Source organism: Centruroides sculpturatus, unplaced genomic scaffold (genome assembly GCF_000671375.1).
Source record: "Centruroides sculpturatus isolate CEXI.00-Female unplaced genomic scaffold, Cexi_2.0 scaffold1129, whole genome shotgun sequence".
NCBI lineage: Eukaryota > Metazoa > Arthropoda > Arachnida > Scorpiones > Buthidae > Centruroides > Centruroides sculpturatus.
The window spans coordinates 97,161-115,463 of record NW_019385449.1 but is presented as its reverse complement, the minus strand read 5'-3'; the positions used below and the strand labels follow the sequence as shown (position 1 = coordinate 115,463).

At 28.2% G+C, this 18,303-nt stretch overlaps 1 protein-coding gene across 1 annotated transcript in view; it reads left to right on the top strand.

Annotated features, from left to right (window-relative positions):
- LOC111639115 (dynein intermediate chain 1, axonemal-like) overlaps nucleotides 1-18,303 on the top strand; it is a gene marked incomplete at its 5' end in the record, with an annotated part of 37,581 nt that overhangs the window by 10,802 nt on the left and 8,476 nt on the right. The window contains 5 exons of the mRNA XM_023384896.1: nucleotides 4,743-4,832; nucleotides 7,691-7,778; nucleotides 10,930-11,158; nucleotides 13,853-13,949; nucleotides 16,833-16,966. Of these exons, the coding sequence (XP_023240664.1) occupies nucleotides 4,743-4,832; nucleotides 7,691-7,778; nucleotides 10,930-11,158; nucleotides 13,853-13,949; nucleotides 16,833-16,966 (638 nt within the window). The remainder of the gene's footprint in view (nucleotides 1-4,742; nucleotides 4,833-7,690; nucleotides 7,779-10,929; nucleotides 11,159-13,852; nucleotides 13,950-16,832; nucleotides 16,967-18,303) is intronic.

Below are 18,303 nucleotides of genomic sequence, written 5' to 3'. Positions count from 1 at the left end.
TCATCTAGAAATGATCAATCTAGAGAGCATAGGAAAGTAGAAACCTGGCTCAAAGTAATGTGATGATGTCACAGGCAAAAACATATATTTAAAATAGCTGAAATGCCTATAGAGATTAGAGATAAATCTAACTGAATGGCAAAATGATCTGAAGGAAAACCACACATCACATAGCAGTGTTATCACTTCACAATAATGAGGTATCTTCCTCCTCCAATATGGCTTGTATATGTAATTTTTAAATATTCCTTGTACAATATTTCAAAATCATTATCATTCTTTATTAACAAACACTTGTCATAATTAAAAGCAAATCATGTTAACTTGTAATTTTTAAAAAATTGTTTCAAACTATGGTTATTTACAGATTTCATATTATTATTTAATAATTAAATTAGGTAATAATTATTTAATTTTATATCAAAACAAATAAAATCTTTATGTTATTCAGTTTAAAAATAAATCTTTTTTAAACTGAATAACATACAAATATCCTTTTATACTGAAACATAAACCTCGAAAAGATAAATTATTGTATTGCGCTTGTTTAACAGATTAAGAAGTCTTATTTATTTCAAATAAATATTTTTGAAGGCAAAATGCTTCATCTTTAGATGTATATTTTAACATATTAAAAAAAAAATTCTATTTAAATTTGCATCTGAAACTTCATTTTAAGACTTTTTAATCTGTTAAAATTTTTTTGTATTTGTTTGTTTGTTTGGTTAACTTTGTTGTCTAGTATTAAATATCTGTATATACAGTAGAACCTCGATTATCCGGACTAATTGGGGATGAAGGTAGTCCAGATAAGGAAAAGTCTGGATAATCGAAACAAATACTTTAATTTGTCTTTTAACAAAATTTCATGCATTTATTTTTAATTTTTTTTAATCAAAAATCTTAAACATAACATACAATAAAAGATACTAAAACATAAATAACATAAAAAATACTAAAACTAATCACTTAACCTAAAAGGCAGGGAATAAATGAAAGAAAAAGAAGAGTTATAAAGAATAAAGAATTAAAAGAATGGCTGTTGCCCAGGCAAAGAGGTTTTGAGTTCATTTCTTATGTGTACTCAGGACTGTTTTCCAGCTTGAACCTGCTAATATAGCATAAATTACATAAAAATTATTTATAGCTGGTCCATAGTACTACCAGTTGCTGAGTAAGAAAATTTTTGTACATTCATGTAAGAAGTCTAGTGACTGAGATGATAAAAGCCTGGCAAAACAAACTATACTGGCCAACTCTATTGGCCACAAGGAATGACATGGGCCAATTGGAACTAATATAAAAAACAGTTGAGCCACTTCTTTCATAGGAGGCTATCTTTTGATGAACAAACAATACCATCTGATAATTTTCTGTCTCCACTATGTTTTTATCAAAGAATAAATCCAAAACTGCAAACATGTATTTAAAAATCAGTTCTGAAAACAATATAATAAAATTACAAGTGGCTCATAAGATACCATTATGTTCTCCACACATGCTAGTGCAAGGATTTGCAATGTGACAAAAAAATGTAAAATTATATTTCTTAGAAAAAAATTATTGTAAATATAAAACAGTTGAATGAAATATTACTTTATATTTAAAACAAGATGCTTATTCATGAATTATGTTTTAAAAACTATATTCTTACTCAATTGGCCAATTTATTTAGGAATAAATATAACATCATCTATTGCCAAAATTTTATGGTTAATGTAGGAACTATTTTGTTTTACATGAATTAAATGGAATTGAATTAAATGTAATGTATACTAAATTTGGTATTTCTTTCTTTTATTTTCAATTAAGACATTTAATTTCTAAACAAGTAAAACGACAAAACCGTATTTGAGACAAGACTATGTCTTGGAGACGGAATCACTTTGATGCTCAAGGCAGGCCTTGTTCTCATTCTCCTATCTTCTCTGATATCGCTGCTTTTGGGCGTGATCGTTAAAACTTCGCCTGCCTTGACCACAGTCGTCCATGAGTCATTTTTGGTGAATGTTCTGTCAGTAAAAATTTACTAAGAAACTGATAATTTACTTAATTTGTATCAGCAGCGCGATATTTACAATAGTGTCGATATATAATATAAATCCAAGATTGCACCGCAACTATAGACTTGGAAGGTCAATTAACGTGAAGTGGAAAAATGTCTCTTTTACCTTGTCCCTGATGTCCACGTTGACCTTGACCACGTGTTCTGTGTCTTTTGTTCTGTTGTTAAAAATTTACTAAAAAACTGATAATTTACTTAATTTGTATCAGCAGAGTGATATTTACAACAGCGTCGATATATAATATAAATCCAAGATCGGCATGGCTGTTGAATCGAAAGGTAGTAAAAAGATGTCTCTCCTCATTAGAGTTTAGGAGCAAAGTGAGGTCAAAGGGCAAAGGTTACGCACAGGCGCCCTCAGTCCTAAGGTCAGAGTTCACTTCTTAGAATGACTGCGGGTGGTACCTGACTCCCCTACCTGACTTTGATGGGGTGAAGTGGTTGTTTTGCCTGTTTGTAGAAGAGAGTCGCCATTTTGGATTTTATTTTGACTCGAATCTCGGTCCCCTGACTACCTACGAGTCTGGATTTTTTATGTGCAAATGATTTGGGCACCTAATACTCTGTTCCAAATATCAACTCTCTACATGTACTCCTTCATACCTCTATGCTGATAAGAACATGAGGCAGTATGATTTTATAAACAAGACATAGTCTTGTCAGTTATGTATTTTTATAATGACTTATTCAAAAAAAATTTATCAAAAATTAAGAATATGTTGTTGAATAGAAGTTATATATTTAATATAGAGAATACTTCAAGAAATAAAAGAAAATAACTTTAAAATAAAAATTTTATTGAGAAATAAGCAAGTTAAAAAGATATAAACTTATACAGACAAGTTTTGTTTTTATTATGTACATTTGAGATGATACTGAACAAATTTTCAAGAAATAGATAGGTGACAAAAAATTCTGTTTGTCAATGTTAAAGGATGACATTTTCTAATAACAAAAACAGTTAATAGTACATGGGTGGGATCAAACTGAATAGATCTATTATAGTTTAAAATTTGGTAATTGTAATTTGATACCTTGTTGACATCGGGTATATTCATAAAGTCAAATGAGTTAAACATGTTAGTAACGAATTAATCAAAAAGTAGTAGTCTCACTCAGTGCACATGCTCTGTGGTGATGACGTTTTGAACGAAACTCTAACAAAGCTCATGAAGGAAAGAGTTAGTTTACTTCATTAAGAAAATGGGGCCCAGTGATATCGATGTTTCTAAATCTATTTGAGTGTTTAAATTGTGGATTTAAAAGGTGAAATGATAGAAATAACTGTTCACCTGAAGTAATCTAAGAAAAATATTTTGGATAAGGTTGCACTAGCAACATTTGTACCTTTGATTTTAGAAACAATCATTTTGTATAAACGAATTAGTTAAAAAGCCTAATAAAATAAGAATAATGATGATGTCATTGTTGTTTAACTTGTTCGACTTTATGAATGTACCCATAGTATTACAATAATATAAAAAATAATATACACTTAATTTAAATTTATTTTATCCAAGTATAAACAGAACAAATTACTGTTAAAATATGAAATTATTATTTGGAATTTTGATAATTTTGCATTTGACTTTTATTTTTGCAGGGTAATTATAACCCCCATGTCTTAGGTAGTGTTTGCAGGGTTGATGTCAGTTGTCTAACCTGCAAATAAGGTTAACTGTTATAATTTCAGTAAAGAAAACTATTCATTTAAAACATCAATAGCATTTTGAGAATAATAATTTGAATTAAAAAGTAGGGAAAGTACTAAACCATTCTGGTGTCTTTACAGTTTTGTTCTCATGCCTTAAAAACAACAAAGTAACATAATGGAGTCAACTTTTACTTGGAGGTTTTCCTTTATATCAGCATGTTGAAATTGGGATACTTTCCTAACCCACTGCCAAGGTTCGCTGATCTGTAGTCTTTTGTTCTAAAGGATTAACAATAAAAACCTGTTCTTTTGTCTTTTACTGTGTGTAGTGAGTAGACATTAGTGTTGTCACATCCAAGAGTACGGACCACTTTTATTTAATTTTAACACAGCATGCAAAAATTGCCTCTGATGATGATATAATAATAATAATAATAATAATAATAATAATAATAATAATAACTCTCCCATGGTCACCACCTGGTCGTGGTGGGAGAGCCCAGTAGTTTTACAGATCCATAGGGCAATGCAGGCTGGAGCACAAGCTCCTGGTAGGGACACCCATGCCAGTAAGGTCTATGGGGAGAAATNTAACTCACAAAACCCAACATAATAATAAAACCAAGACAATAATTTACTTTGAGAGAAATAATTTTATTAAAAACTTGGAAAAAAACACTTACAATTTCAGTGTTTTATCACTTTAATTTATACATATAAATGCATGAAAACATAAATCATTAGTAAATCAAAGAAATTTATTACTTTTTTTGGTTTGACCATTCAATTAGAAATCAATAGCATACTAATAAAACTTTGTATTTATTGTTTTTTTATTTTTATTAGTTTCACTCTGTTAAAAAACTAACAGAATCATTAAATATTTTAGGTAATAAAATATTTAAGAAATAATTTTCTTAAATACCTATAATACATTTGAAATATATGCAGTTTTCATTTTATTGGTTTATTTATAAATGTACGTTTATAATCAGTTAATTTTAATTATATATTTATTTTCAGATAAAATGGTTAAGTAATGATTTTGATGATAATTTAAATTTTGTATCTCTAAGTGGAGATGGAAGAGTGATCAACTGGATTATTGTAAAGGTAATTTATATTTGATTTTATAGTTCTAAGTATTGATAAAATAATTATAATATTAATGATTTTAAATTAAAAAATTAAATTGAATATTTCTTTTGAATTTCAAACTATTGATTTACAGTTAATATTCTATTGGGTTGTTCGGAAAGTAATTTTGTTTTTTCCCCTGTGGAAAAAAAACAATATTTTTATAAAAAATAAATATTTTATTGAATTATATCGACCATTTTGGTCAAATACCTGTTGTCATAATTTCTGGTAGTAGCATGATTTAGCATTCATAAAAGTTTTGATCATTGCTTACAAAAAAACTGAACCAAGTGATTTTTGACATTGTCATTTAATATAAATATCTTACAGTTAAAAATAATTTGTATAGACCGGAACAAGTAATAATCTGAGTGTGCTCAATCTGGCAAATAAGGTTGGTGTGATAGCACATCCCATCTAAGTTATAACAGTTTCTGTCAAGTTACCAAACTTGTGTGAAATTTGACATTATTGTGGTAAAACACTACACCTATTTTGTTGATCAGTTCTGGCCGCCTTTTCTGTTTGATGATATTACTCAATTTGTTTACTTGATGGCAGTACACTTTTGAATCAATTGTTAAATTGTCTAGTAAAAGCTCCAAAAAAAATTTTCCTGAAAATCCCACCAAAGAGAGCATCTCTCTTTAAGAACATGTGGAATCCATATATCAAACTTTGAAACAAAAGTAATTTGTTTCAAGTAATCATAAGCAGTTCAATTTGACAAATTTAATCTCTTAGTGATGCCACGTGTTGTTATTTGGCAGTTTGCTTCAATCAGTACCTTTATTTTGTTTTCATTGGCTTCAACTGGCCATCCAGAATGTGGTGCATCTTCAATATTGAAATTGCCAGAACGAAATTATGTAAACCAGTTTTGGCACTGTCGTTCTGTCAATACATCTCCATACACGTCACACAATTTTTTTCTCGCTTGAACAGCATTCTTACCTTTTCAGTAATAAAAGAGCAAAATATGCCAAAAATGCTGCTTTCGATCTTCCATATTTGATGGGACGTAAAAAATAAACAATTGCATAAAATCACACAAAATTTTTTACAAATAAGCCTTGAAATGCTAGCTGTCAAAATATATAATGATAATATGGTTTAGAATGAAAATGGCGGGAAAAATATGACTAATCCATCTAGTGGTAAAAAAACAAAATTACTTTTCAAACAACCCAATATTTCTATCTTGCTTTAAAATTATTAATGCATTATCAATAGTAGGAAAGAACAGCAGTACTATATTCATTCATTTTATTCTATTTTATTCTAATTAGCAATATTTCAATATACTTTATTTTTAATGCTTAACTATAAATAACATCATTTTAAAGTAAGGTAATTGCAAATTTTAATTATCAATAAAATATGATGATAGAAATTACATGAATTTCATTCCCGACATATTAGGTCATTTATAAAATTAAAAGTATAATTATACTTTATTGGTTTAAATATTGGTCAATGATTTTTCTCACTTTTAGAGGAACAAACAATTGCTCTCAACATATATTTGAGTCTGATTAAAGTTTCCTTTGATTTCAATAGTTATCTGTGGTCATCTGTATAAATTTTCTTTAAATACTTGAATCTGTATAAAAATTGGAGGGATTGGCCAATGACAATGAATAAGAAAAATTTCTCATTGTTGAGGTTTTGATTGGATATACAGTGTAAGATATATTTGTTGTGTACAGTACTTGTTTCTTCTTTGTAATTTTTGTTGTATGGTATAAAATAAAAATACATTGAGAGAGGGACAATTTTCTGGTACAAAAAATTGGGGAATATGCCTTCCTCTGTCCCATAGAATCAACTCCTACATACATGTAGAAGTTGATCATATCAGTACATCCGTCAAACATGTAGAGTTAAGCATGCTAAAATTCAGCTTTCACCTATCCTTACTTCTATTGCCCTTTTTCAACTACTGATTTCCCTCTTCCTTAGATTTAGTTAGTTGTAAGTGTTTAGTTATGTTAAGTTCCATCAAGTCGTCGTTGACTCCTGGTGACTGCATGGACAAGTCTTTTCTTTGTTCATGTAGTTTTCTTGGCAAGAGTTGAGGAAGTGGTTTTGCCATTGCCTTCTTCCTTGAATGATGTGTCACGTGCGCGCGGGGAAAGAATGCCTTTATGTTTAGTTATAGTTTGGGTTATATTTGTTGTAGAAATATTCAGTAATTATTGGTGTTGCAAGAGTAGTGTTAATAACTACTCATTCTCTCAACTTTTGTATGTCATATATTATAGACTTGTATACTGGGACTGAGATGAGCTGGTATTCCAAAGAACTGTCATACTTTACACAAAATAAAGGTATTATTATTTATTAATATATCTTTGTAACTCTCATTTCGCATCTATCTTCATATTATATTGGACCAGTACAGTAATAATTTTCAATAAGTAAATTATCTTATTTATAAAATTAGAATACAAGATCACAAAGAAGAAAACTAAAAAAAATTGTTATCTGATAAAATGAACACTACAAACACTTAAGATACTAGCGAGAAAAATGATCACAAAGTGTGAATGTTTTTGTCCCTGTTAAATGGACATCATACTGCCTGGCAATGTCTGTTTAACACAGGTGAAAACGTTCAAACTTCGTGTTCATTTTTCTCACTGGTATCTTAAATGTTTGTAGTGTTCATTTCTATCTAATAATAACCAGTTGTTAAGTAGCAGTTGTCAAAATTGTTATCTGGTTTTACATATATTCTTTTAATGTGTGTTATATAATAAATATATATATAAGAAAATTATTTTATTTCAATTAATATTTTTATTAAATTTTATTTTATTAATGTGTAGAATGAATTAAAATGTTCAGAAATTGTTGTTTTGAAGAAAGAAGATTGTCATTTAGAAGGACCAGAAGGAATTCAATTAAAAACAATTAGTAATATTCAACTTTTATCTTTTTTTTACAAAAGTTTTAGCTTTAAGATATTGCTCTACTTATATACAAATGAAATTCCTGATAAGTTAAGAAATATTTATTATAGAAGTTAGGAGATTTTACAGTATTTGTTAAGTGTATTTTTATTTTTCAAAACTAATTCTGAAAATAAATATATTTAAAATTTAAATAAAAGTATCTTCATTAAAGATTTAGTAAGAAAAACTAAAACTTTAAAACTAAAAAGAGAATATATGTTTTTAATTGAAATAGTTTTTATTTTAAAATTATTATAATATTATATTTCATTTTTATACAAAATGGTTTTATATTTATAATAATGAGAAAACTTTAACATGTAAAGAATAATTAGTAGTAGTGTGGATGTATCTGTTTTTGATTTTTATTTATTTTTCATTAGAGATTTGAATTTCTGATTTTAGTATCTGTAAACTTTAACTGAAAATTTTTTTCAATGATGGGTATATAGCAAACTTACAATATTATGATATGTAAATAAAAAAGACATTGTTAATATAAAATTGATGTTCATAAAAAATATATTAAAATTTTATTACTATTATTATTATTTTGGTGAAATGAATCCTTTTTTGTTAATACTGATACCCAGTCTTATGCCAAACAAAATGCCAATGCACAACTACAGAAAAACTTACTGTAGTTATGTGATATTCGTGTATGTCTGTATTTAAGAATTTTTTAATTATATATCTAAATTTAGTATGACAGTTTTTTGCAATGTGATAAATATGATGTGAAGTTATAATGTTTCTAAACTTTTACATAGTGTATATGATATGATATCTTTGCAAGAAAGAATTATTGGCACAATAAGTATCTTATCCATTCTCCATACATGTTTTATTTCATAGACAAATTCTGGACACATATTTTTATATTATTTACTAAACTTTTTTACTGTATTTGTTTTGTACATTATGTATGTTTGGAACAGCTATGTCTACTTTGTTTTGTTTGCCAGTGAATGTGATATTTGGTCTGTTGTGTTAGATTGTTTTGTCTGTGATTATAGCTTCACAGTATACTTTGTGTGTTGTTGTCTATGACTGTTTGAAGTGTGTATTTGTAGCATGGTTCATGGATATGTTGTAGTTTGTGTTTGTAAGCTAGCTTTTGATATATTAATTACATTTGCTATTTGGTTATGTTGATGTAAGTAGTCTGTTTGTACTAAAAACTTGCAAGCTAGTTTGATGATTTGTATAGCCTTAATTTCACAATAAAGAAAAGTAAATAAGTGAAGACGTTATCAATTTAAACAAGATGAAATATTTTTTGATACTTGCATAAGATCTCACTCAACAGTTTTTAAATTAAACAGTTTGATTTAAAAACTGTGAAGTAAGATCTAAGGATGAGCTGTGCAAGTCTCAAAAAACATTTTATCTTGTTTAAATTGACTCCTTTACTTATTTAGTGTTCTTTATTGTTTTACAATTTTTTTTTAAATTTTCATTTTTCTTTTTTGTATTTCATAAATAAGCTAAATGAATATTTGTTCTACCTCTCTATCTAGGAAAATTCATATATCAGAAGAGAATTTTAGTTTAATTTAATTACGCTATCAATAGATTATATTATCTCTAATGCAGTTTAATCTAGATCTGTGTTAGTATCAACTGCTAATTTGCTATTTTATGGTTTTATAGATTTCCAATCTAAAATTGTTTTGCATTATTTATTGCATTTTATATTGGAGTGTGATAATTTTTTTACCTTTAAAATTATTTTACTTTTATTTACTTTTTATATAATCCAATTAAATAAATTTTATGTTAACAATTATATATATACCGTATTTACTCGCATATAAGAGAATCTTGCATATAGGATGAGATATGACTTTAAAGATCAAAATAAAGAAAATTAGTTTTATTATTATAGAAAGAAAACTTTATTTGTATGTTTGTACATGTTATTATCGCATATATATTGTAATTTTATATCTACAAGATGAGATTGCACACTAGAAAGTTTATATTTAAAAACGTTCCGAAACAAATTTCGTTGTATACAAATTGGAATCATTCAATTTTTGTTCTTGAAGAAGGTCATTAAAAATGGCCAAAAATGTTCAAAAAGATAATAAAGAAAATTAGATTTATTAATACAATTCTAATTTTATTTCATTTAATCACAAATAAATTATCAAATGCATGTAAATACACACATTGTCATGCAAAAATTACTGGCATTTTAAACTTCAAGGAAAAATCTTGTAAAATCAACAACATAATTTGTTCACATAATGCTGGACAGTCGAACCTTTGTAGCCATTTCTTAACAGTTGAATCCACTCTCCATCGATTACACTCATGAGTTTCTCTGAATTCTGATTTCCAAATAATCATCTATTTTCATGTGGGAATGAATTAAAACGTATATTGGGCTCCCATATAATTTTGGAATTCAATACAAAAGTTTTGCTTTTCCTATTGCTATTCATCTTCACTCCTGACAATACACAAGAACAATTCAAATGACCCAGATAAAATACTTTTGTTTTTAAACACCAGAAGGTGAGAATCCGGTAAAAAATGCAAATACACAGTTTACAAAAATTATTGCAAAAATGCAAAGAATCCTTCACTTGCATGTATAGGATGACCTAGGCTTTTGAAGCAGTGAAAAATGAATATAAACTTCATCTTATATGTGAGTAAATACAGTATATATATCAATAAAGGCTGTCTCCCAAAAATACATCCTCCACCTCTAAGCAACAGCCACCTTCAATCATTCATTTTTTTGTTCCTATCAATGGCCATTATTCAGATTCTTCAATGTACAGTACATGAATTGTTTATAACTTAGCTGTAGGAATCAGTAAGTTATAAGTAGTTTTGCTATTAGAAAATTTTTATCTATTTTATCATTCTAATATTTAAATTTTATTCTTAAAAAGATCTATAGAGCTCTCTTAAACCATTTTCATATTTTTAAAAAATTTAAGCTTAAATGTTTTTACAGCATTTTTAATATTTCCAATAATAAAGTCATTCTTGCAGATTTGCATATTAACAATTGAAGATTTTATTCTATTTAATTGGTTATCAAAACAACTTTTATTAATTATTAAGCAATAATGAATAACAAATTTTATTTTCAGGTTGTGGGACTGCTCTTTCATTCAATAAATATGACAAGGCATTATTTGTAGTAGGTACAGAAGATGGATTAATACACAAATGTTCTTTATTGTATTCAGGACGGTTTTTAGAAACTTATAAGTATCACTCGTTGCGTATATCTAAATTACAATGGAATCCTTATCATCCAAGAATTTTTATATCATGTAGTGCTGATTGGCTTGTATGTATTTGGGATTGTGATGTAAAGTAAGATTTAAAAATTTAAATTATATATTTGACTAATTATTTTATAAATTTAAATTTTACAAGATAATTCAAAAATGGTTGTTAAAGCAAAGCAGGATTTGGTGTCAAAAAATAAATGTGAAGTATAACAAATTTTTTGCTTTTTTGTTAGCTTTCAAAATATAAGTATTACAAGTTTTATAATACTGTATATGGTAAATTACCATTCAAAATATAGTGTGAGGTCACATGACTTGACATCACCATCAGATATTGAAGCAAAGATGTAAAATTTTGATTTTGAGATTAAAAGAGGCTATGACTGGGTGGTGCAAGTGAAAAGGAGTTGGGAAGAAGTTCCCATTCTTACATTGTAAAAGCAATTTATTAAGATAGAGAGATGTCTTTACAATTACTTTGGTTTTAATAATTTTCCATACATAAGTCTACAAGTTAAGTGACTCTCATGTAGATTAGTGAAGCATTCACATGTCTACATGAAAAATTCAAAACTTTTCTTGAGAAGAAGGACTATAGAGTCTGGGATCCATAAGGTGGAATAGAGTGGCCAAATCCAGTTGAAGAGAAGTACACACAGAAAGCATGGTGAAGGATAAGGGGAGTCAATGACAATGAAGAATATAGGCCAAATGGAAATAATTCAAAAGCACACAGTGGGTGAACTGAAAACTGAACAAGAGCACCTTGTCCTTGGGATATGGGTTTATATAGTGTGGCTACATGCCATAATTGTATAGTTATAGTTTATATTTTTATTAAATATATTTCCCTTTGTCTTCATTTCTATTGTCTTTCTTTCTGGAAGTTTCTCCCTACTTTTGTTTAACGGTGTAACAGCAGGTGACCCCTGTGTAACAAAGGGGAAGGTGTGTAACCCTCAGGGTATAACGGGGTCCAAGAGTTCATTCTAGAGGTAGTAGAGGACAGGAAAAGACATGTGAAGAAGGCTCTTGGGTTGTTGAACCGAGTGGAGACTAAACGGACTTTTCGAGGAGAAAAGAATACGGAAGCTATCGAAAACTGAAAAGGAGGTTTTCGTGCGTTTTAAAGTGTATAGTGAAGACCAAGAAAACTTCCACAGGGAAGGAATTATCTTTCGCCGTGGATCAAGAGGCTCACCCCCACTTACTACAATCCCCCGTGAAGCACACCGAAATCATTGGGTACCCGACTTCCTTTTTCTCTCATCTTTATATTTCAATTCATATCTTACCTTAGACCTAATTTTTCATCTTTAGAATATAATAATTAGCCGTAAGCTTAGTTATAAGGTATAATTGTAAAGTATATAAGTAGAATAGTTATTAAACTACGAGATTGTCGCGTTATATAACTGGTCCGTAAAGTTTTTTGTTACAGAAATTAATTAAATGTTCAAGGGTAGAGATTGTAGCTGGCATCCGAACCACATTTCCGGTATTCTGTGCGCGAATTAAAGAATTTCATATCATAAAAGTTGTGTTTCTTTGTCTCCGGTATTCGCGCATATCTCACAATAGATTGGGTTCCTCAATATAACATTTCAATTGGTTTCAAATCTTTGTCCTCATAACTTGATTGGTTCCTTACTTGTTTCCAGGTGAAATTAGAAATTTTCTCAGGTTGTGGGAAGAGATTGGCATCAACAATTAATTCAACACCAAATTTCATCACAACCAGATATGTTTATCAATCTTAGGATCCTCATTGTTTTAAATCAGGCTGTGTATACCTCTTTTCCTTGACAGTTATGTTGGAATTAACAATTGTTAAATATTGTATAATATTGATATGTACTGTACAGTACATTACATTGTGTTGCAGTGATGTTTGTAAATCTTTTTCTGTTGTGTAATAAAAGGTTGGTGGCGCTGTTGATCTCTCGGAACCATTGGTGACAGTGACCTTGTTTTACTCTCCCCTTTTTTGTGCTGACCTTTCATGAGTCAAATCAGTGTTGTCTTTTGTGTAATTTTGATTCCTTCATCACATAACCAGTTACTAAGTCTAACCAGTTTTCCTAATCTCCAAAAAGCAATATTTAGTCTAACAAGGTATTCAATGTACAGTTTGAAGTTTTCCATAAATTGGATGGGAAGTAAACATTTCAATAAAATTTTACCTTTTTTTTTCTAAAGTTATAGAGATGTTCAAGTGAATGTTTAAGCATTTGCAGGACCTCACAAACAGTAAATATTACTTCATATCATGAAATGACACTTAATGAGAGATCCATTAGACTTATTACTGTATTTTACAAAATAAAATTTTACACTGTATAATGATTTTTTTGTTTGTTTTGTTTAATTAATGTATGATTTTACTAAACTCAATACTTTTTACCCTAATCTTACTAAGGAAATTCAAATGAAATAATGTCTATTCATATTTTATTATTTGATGCTGAATCAATGTTTCAGACTTTGCGACCTATCTATAAATACTATGAATTATTATATTTTCTCATACTTGGAGAAAACATAAAGTATAAAATTTAAAAAACTTTTAAAAAAGAAAATTATTTGTTTTAAAAAAGTAATCTAAAATTGTTGATTTAATTAAAAACTAAAGATTTTATAAATTATGCAATCTTTTTGAATACTTTGAATGCATTAAATTATATAGTTGAATTATATAATAATTGAAGTAGTTTTCACTTGAAATTATATATTTATTTATATGTTTTAATTTCATTAAACATTCTTATTATTTTAGAGAACCATTGTTTGAATTTCATATGAAACATAAAGTAGACGATGTTTCATGGGCTCCATACTCATCAACAATTTTTGCAGCTATTACAGATAAAAAGGTATTCTATTATTACTTCCAAATTTATATATATTTGATATACATTTATATATTAATATATAACAAATTACAAAAAGACTTCAACATATATGGTTAATTTGTTCTGAAGGTTTTGCGTAAGTCAAATGATGCTTAAATGTGATGTATTTTTAACATATATTGCTGATTATAATAATTGTTCAACCATCAGCCAAATTAATTGGATAGAATTAATATTTGTAGCATAATTCTGTCCAATTAATTTGGCTGATGGTTGGACAATAATTAATACATAAGGTTCTTGGGATGGTGATTATAATTAAAGTATTCATATTCAATATTGTTTGGAGAGATATTTAGCAATCCAAATGCAACCAAATTTGATATGGTGGCATTTCAGGACATGTAGAAGACATTTTTGAGAAAAAATTTGTACCAAAACTTGTCACTTTGACAATTTTGGTGCTGAAAGCATCAAAAAATTTAATTTGTAGGAACACTTGCAGTTAAATTTGTAGGAACACTTAAAAAGTATGGTTCATCAAGAACGTATTGCAAATTTGGCATTCTTGAAAGGCTATAACATTGCATGTGAGAAGCATTACAAAAGATTATTATGTTTGACCATTGAACACATTGTTTATTGCCTTCAGATTTTACACTTTCAGAATGAGGACAATATTGGAAAGTATCCCTTTCATCATTAAGGTGTAGCAAGAGTGTCTTGTACAAATAAGATATTTGTTTTTAATTAAAAAGGCAGATGGTATATTTCGCACTATAAAAATATAGAAGAAACAAAATTGTCTTCATTCTTCTGTCATGTCCAATCACCAGGAATAAAACAGTTTTCCTTCACAGAGATGGTTTTTTTATTAGAGCCTATGCCTCCGCAAAATTATGTAAAACAGTTAAAAACGTTCACTGATGATAAGCCAAAAACTTTTAAAAATCTGTTTTTGTTCCTGGTGATTGGACATGATAAGAACGAAAATGACTTAGTTTCTTCTGTATTTTTACATTCTGAAGATATTTATTGTTTGCAGTGCCAAAAGTATCCCATTAGTTTCCCACTTTGACTTTTTATATAATCAATTCTATTATTATATTTTTCTTCTTCCAACGAATCAGCAATCTCAATGCTTGCTGTTTTGTAAAAAGCACTTTGACTTTACAAAACAGCAAGCATTGAGAGCACTGATTCATTGGAAGAAGAAAAATATAATAATAAAATTGATTATATAAAAAGTCAGTGTTTTTCAAAGCATTTTTTTACTCAAGGATTTCTGTCTTTCCAAATTGGATTTTCCCTTTTCATACACATAATCTTTGACTTTTTCTAATGTTTATTAGTACCAAAACTCTAGTGTGTTTTGGTACTAATTTTTTCTACAGAAATGTCTTCCATATGTCTGGAAATGTCATTTGTTGCTTTTGGTCTGCTAAATATCTCTCAAGACAGTGTTGAATAGTAGTAGTTTAATTACAATCAATCATCTGTTTTATTAATTTCAAAATAAAATTTTTTCATAAATAAAAATTATATAGCTTTAATTATCTTTTGTCATTTATTATGTGTGTTCAAAGTGATGGTTAACAGATGGCATTGTTATAAATCTAAGTATTGCAACAGTGTGTCTATGAATCTACACAAGTCAAATATTTTATAAATATATTAGGAACTTACTATATGTATAATTATAGTAGAGTCTTGCAAACTTAATTTAATATGAACTAAGGTGACAAGTTACCAAAAATGACAAGTTTTATAGCATAGCAATGATGCTAGTCTAAATAGTGGAATTTTTGTAAAGGTATTATTTATGCAAATTCACATACGTATTAATTACATATGAATAGTGACTAATTCTATATGTTGCTAGATTTTAATTAAAAGTAAAGTTGGTTATTCAGTGCCTACTTTTAAGTTAGTGACATTTGTGTCAGGGTGTTTTGCAGTGGCACCTTAAAAAAAGGATTATATTCATTGTTAACATGTGGAATTGATGCTATTATCAAGTATTCCAATGAAGAACAATGATGTATCTGACCCTAGTGTTAAGTTATAGAGGTAAAAATTAGATTACATGTACTGTATCTTTTTTATCCAAGAAAATCAAATTTGGTTATCCTATCCATTGTCCAATCCAACAATTTAAATGACAATTCCTTGAATGAGTTGTAATCAAAGGAAGATGTATCATAGTTGAAGGGAAGTTAGAAGTTGATAACATCTTGTTAACTTCCTTGTTGGCATTTGTTCTTTTTTGCCATTTTAAACAAGCCAAAAGTTGCTCTTTTGGCTTGTTTAACTTTTTACAAATATTCACAAATACAAATATTGTTTTTTTTTTTTATTTATTGACAAAAAATACAATGATGTCACAAAGACAATGGTAGCTGACCCCCTAATAAAATATATTATTAGGGGATTAGGGGATCAGCTTATATTAAAAAAAACAGCTTTTGGATTTTCATGTTTTAGTTGGAAGACATTGAGTTTGCAGTTTATGTTTAACATAACTCAATACCAAAATTCAAAGTAATTGAGACTAAAGGGAAAAAATAATATAAGTAACTAAATATAACTGTAAATAAAAATTTTATTTTTTTATCTTGCAAATTGACATTTGTAATGTTTAATATCATGCTAAAAACATGAATTTATAAGTAAAATAGGTTTTTTTTTAGTATTTTAGTATTATTTAGGGAAATTGGTTGAGGTTATGGAACATAATAGTTACATAATGGGATAAGGCTGTATTTTATGAACTTTTTTCTCTTTATGTCCTCTTTTATCAGAAGTTTTTCCATCATTTTGTTTCTCAGTTTATTTTTTTCTTGTTGCATTATTTTTTCAATATAATAATAACACTAACATCTTAAATTTTTAAATATATTTTAGGTTTATGTGTATGATCTTACTGTAAATAAAGAAAGCTATATTTGTCAACAAGTTGTGACATCTGGAAAGAAAACAAATGCAAATCACATTGCATTTAATAGTATGCATCCAATAATAATTGTTGGAGATAACAGGTACTTCTTTATATTATATTTAAGTCTTTAAAAAATATTTTCTTTTAGTATTATTTGCTTATTTGTGTTTTAATATTTCTCAAAAAATTTCTAATTCAAGAAATTGTTTACAATCATCACAATTGATAAAATAGCTTTCGGAGAAAATAATACCTTCCAGATAAAGTTATGAATGATAAGAGTAAATTTATATTATATGAATCATGTTAAATGAGAGATAAAAATTTCTTACTTTGCATATCATGTAGCCACAAGGAAGAGTGAAATAAAGGCACTCTTTTTGTAACTATTAGAATAGAATATGGTGATAAATCAAACATTACGGTCATTATTCTTTTGATCATACCAGAAACTCATCAGAATAATAAATTTAATAATCCATATCTATGCAAAGTAATGCCATAAAATATCCATTATGTGAAAAGTGCTGAAATACAATGAGTGAAGTTATTTATAAACACAATGTTTATATGTTTAATATATTGTGATCATATTATGTCATAATGATTTTGTAACAGAAGTTTTTCAATTAAATAAAAATAGGTTGGTGACACTGGTGACAATCTTTTAGGGAACCACTAGTAGCCCAGGATGCCCCCTAGTGGGCATTCTAGCAGCATTACAAATTCATATGAGGCACATTTGATGCACTTAATATATGGTTTCTATTATTAAAATATTACCTATATAATTTTCAAAACTATTTCAAACCTTATCGTCTTATCGTAGTCGTTCAAACCTATCCATTTTTTTGTTATTTGCCTCCTAGTGCACATTACAGGCATTCCATGACAATAATAAATTTCTATTACAGATATACTGAATTATTTATATTGTTATACTTATCAAATAATAATCCGCACATTCTTTTATTCAGCAGTGCGCTGAGCAGTTGCTGTCAAAAATGACGTTTTTGCTGCTGACGGTTGAAAACACTTTTGCTGGAGAGAGAGCTATCTCAAAATGGCTGATATAAACAATAATTTTCTTTCTGCTATATTTACACGCGTTTGTTCAATATTATTAGAAGAAAAGCCATTAAGTTTGATGTTGTTAATAAGAAAACGAGGAAATGATGATTTATTTATGGCATTGGTGATGACTGATTCCCAACAACGAAGAAAGTGTGAAAAAATCGTTTACGATATCGTACCACAATATTCGAATGAAATCTTTAAAAGCCATTTTCGTATGTCACAATTAAAAATCTGCTCATTTAAAACAGCAAAACACTGATTATTAGTTGGTAGATGAAAAAGATACTTTTTCATGGAGGCGTCCATCTTGTAAGCACTATTTTTAGCGTGGTCAAGAGGTGCTGCTAGTGCACTGAAAGC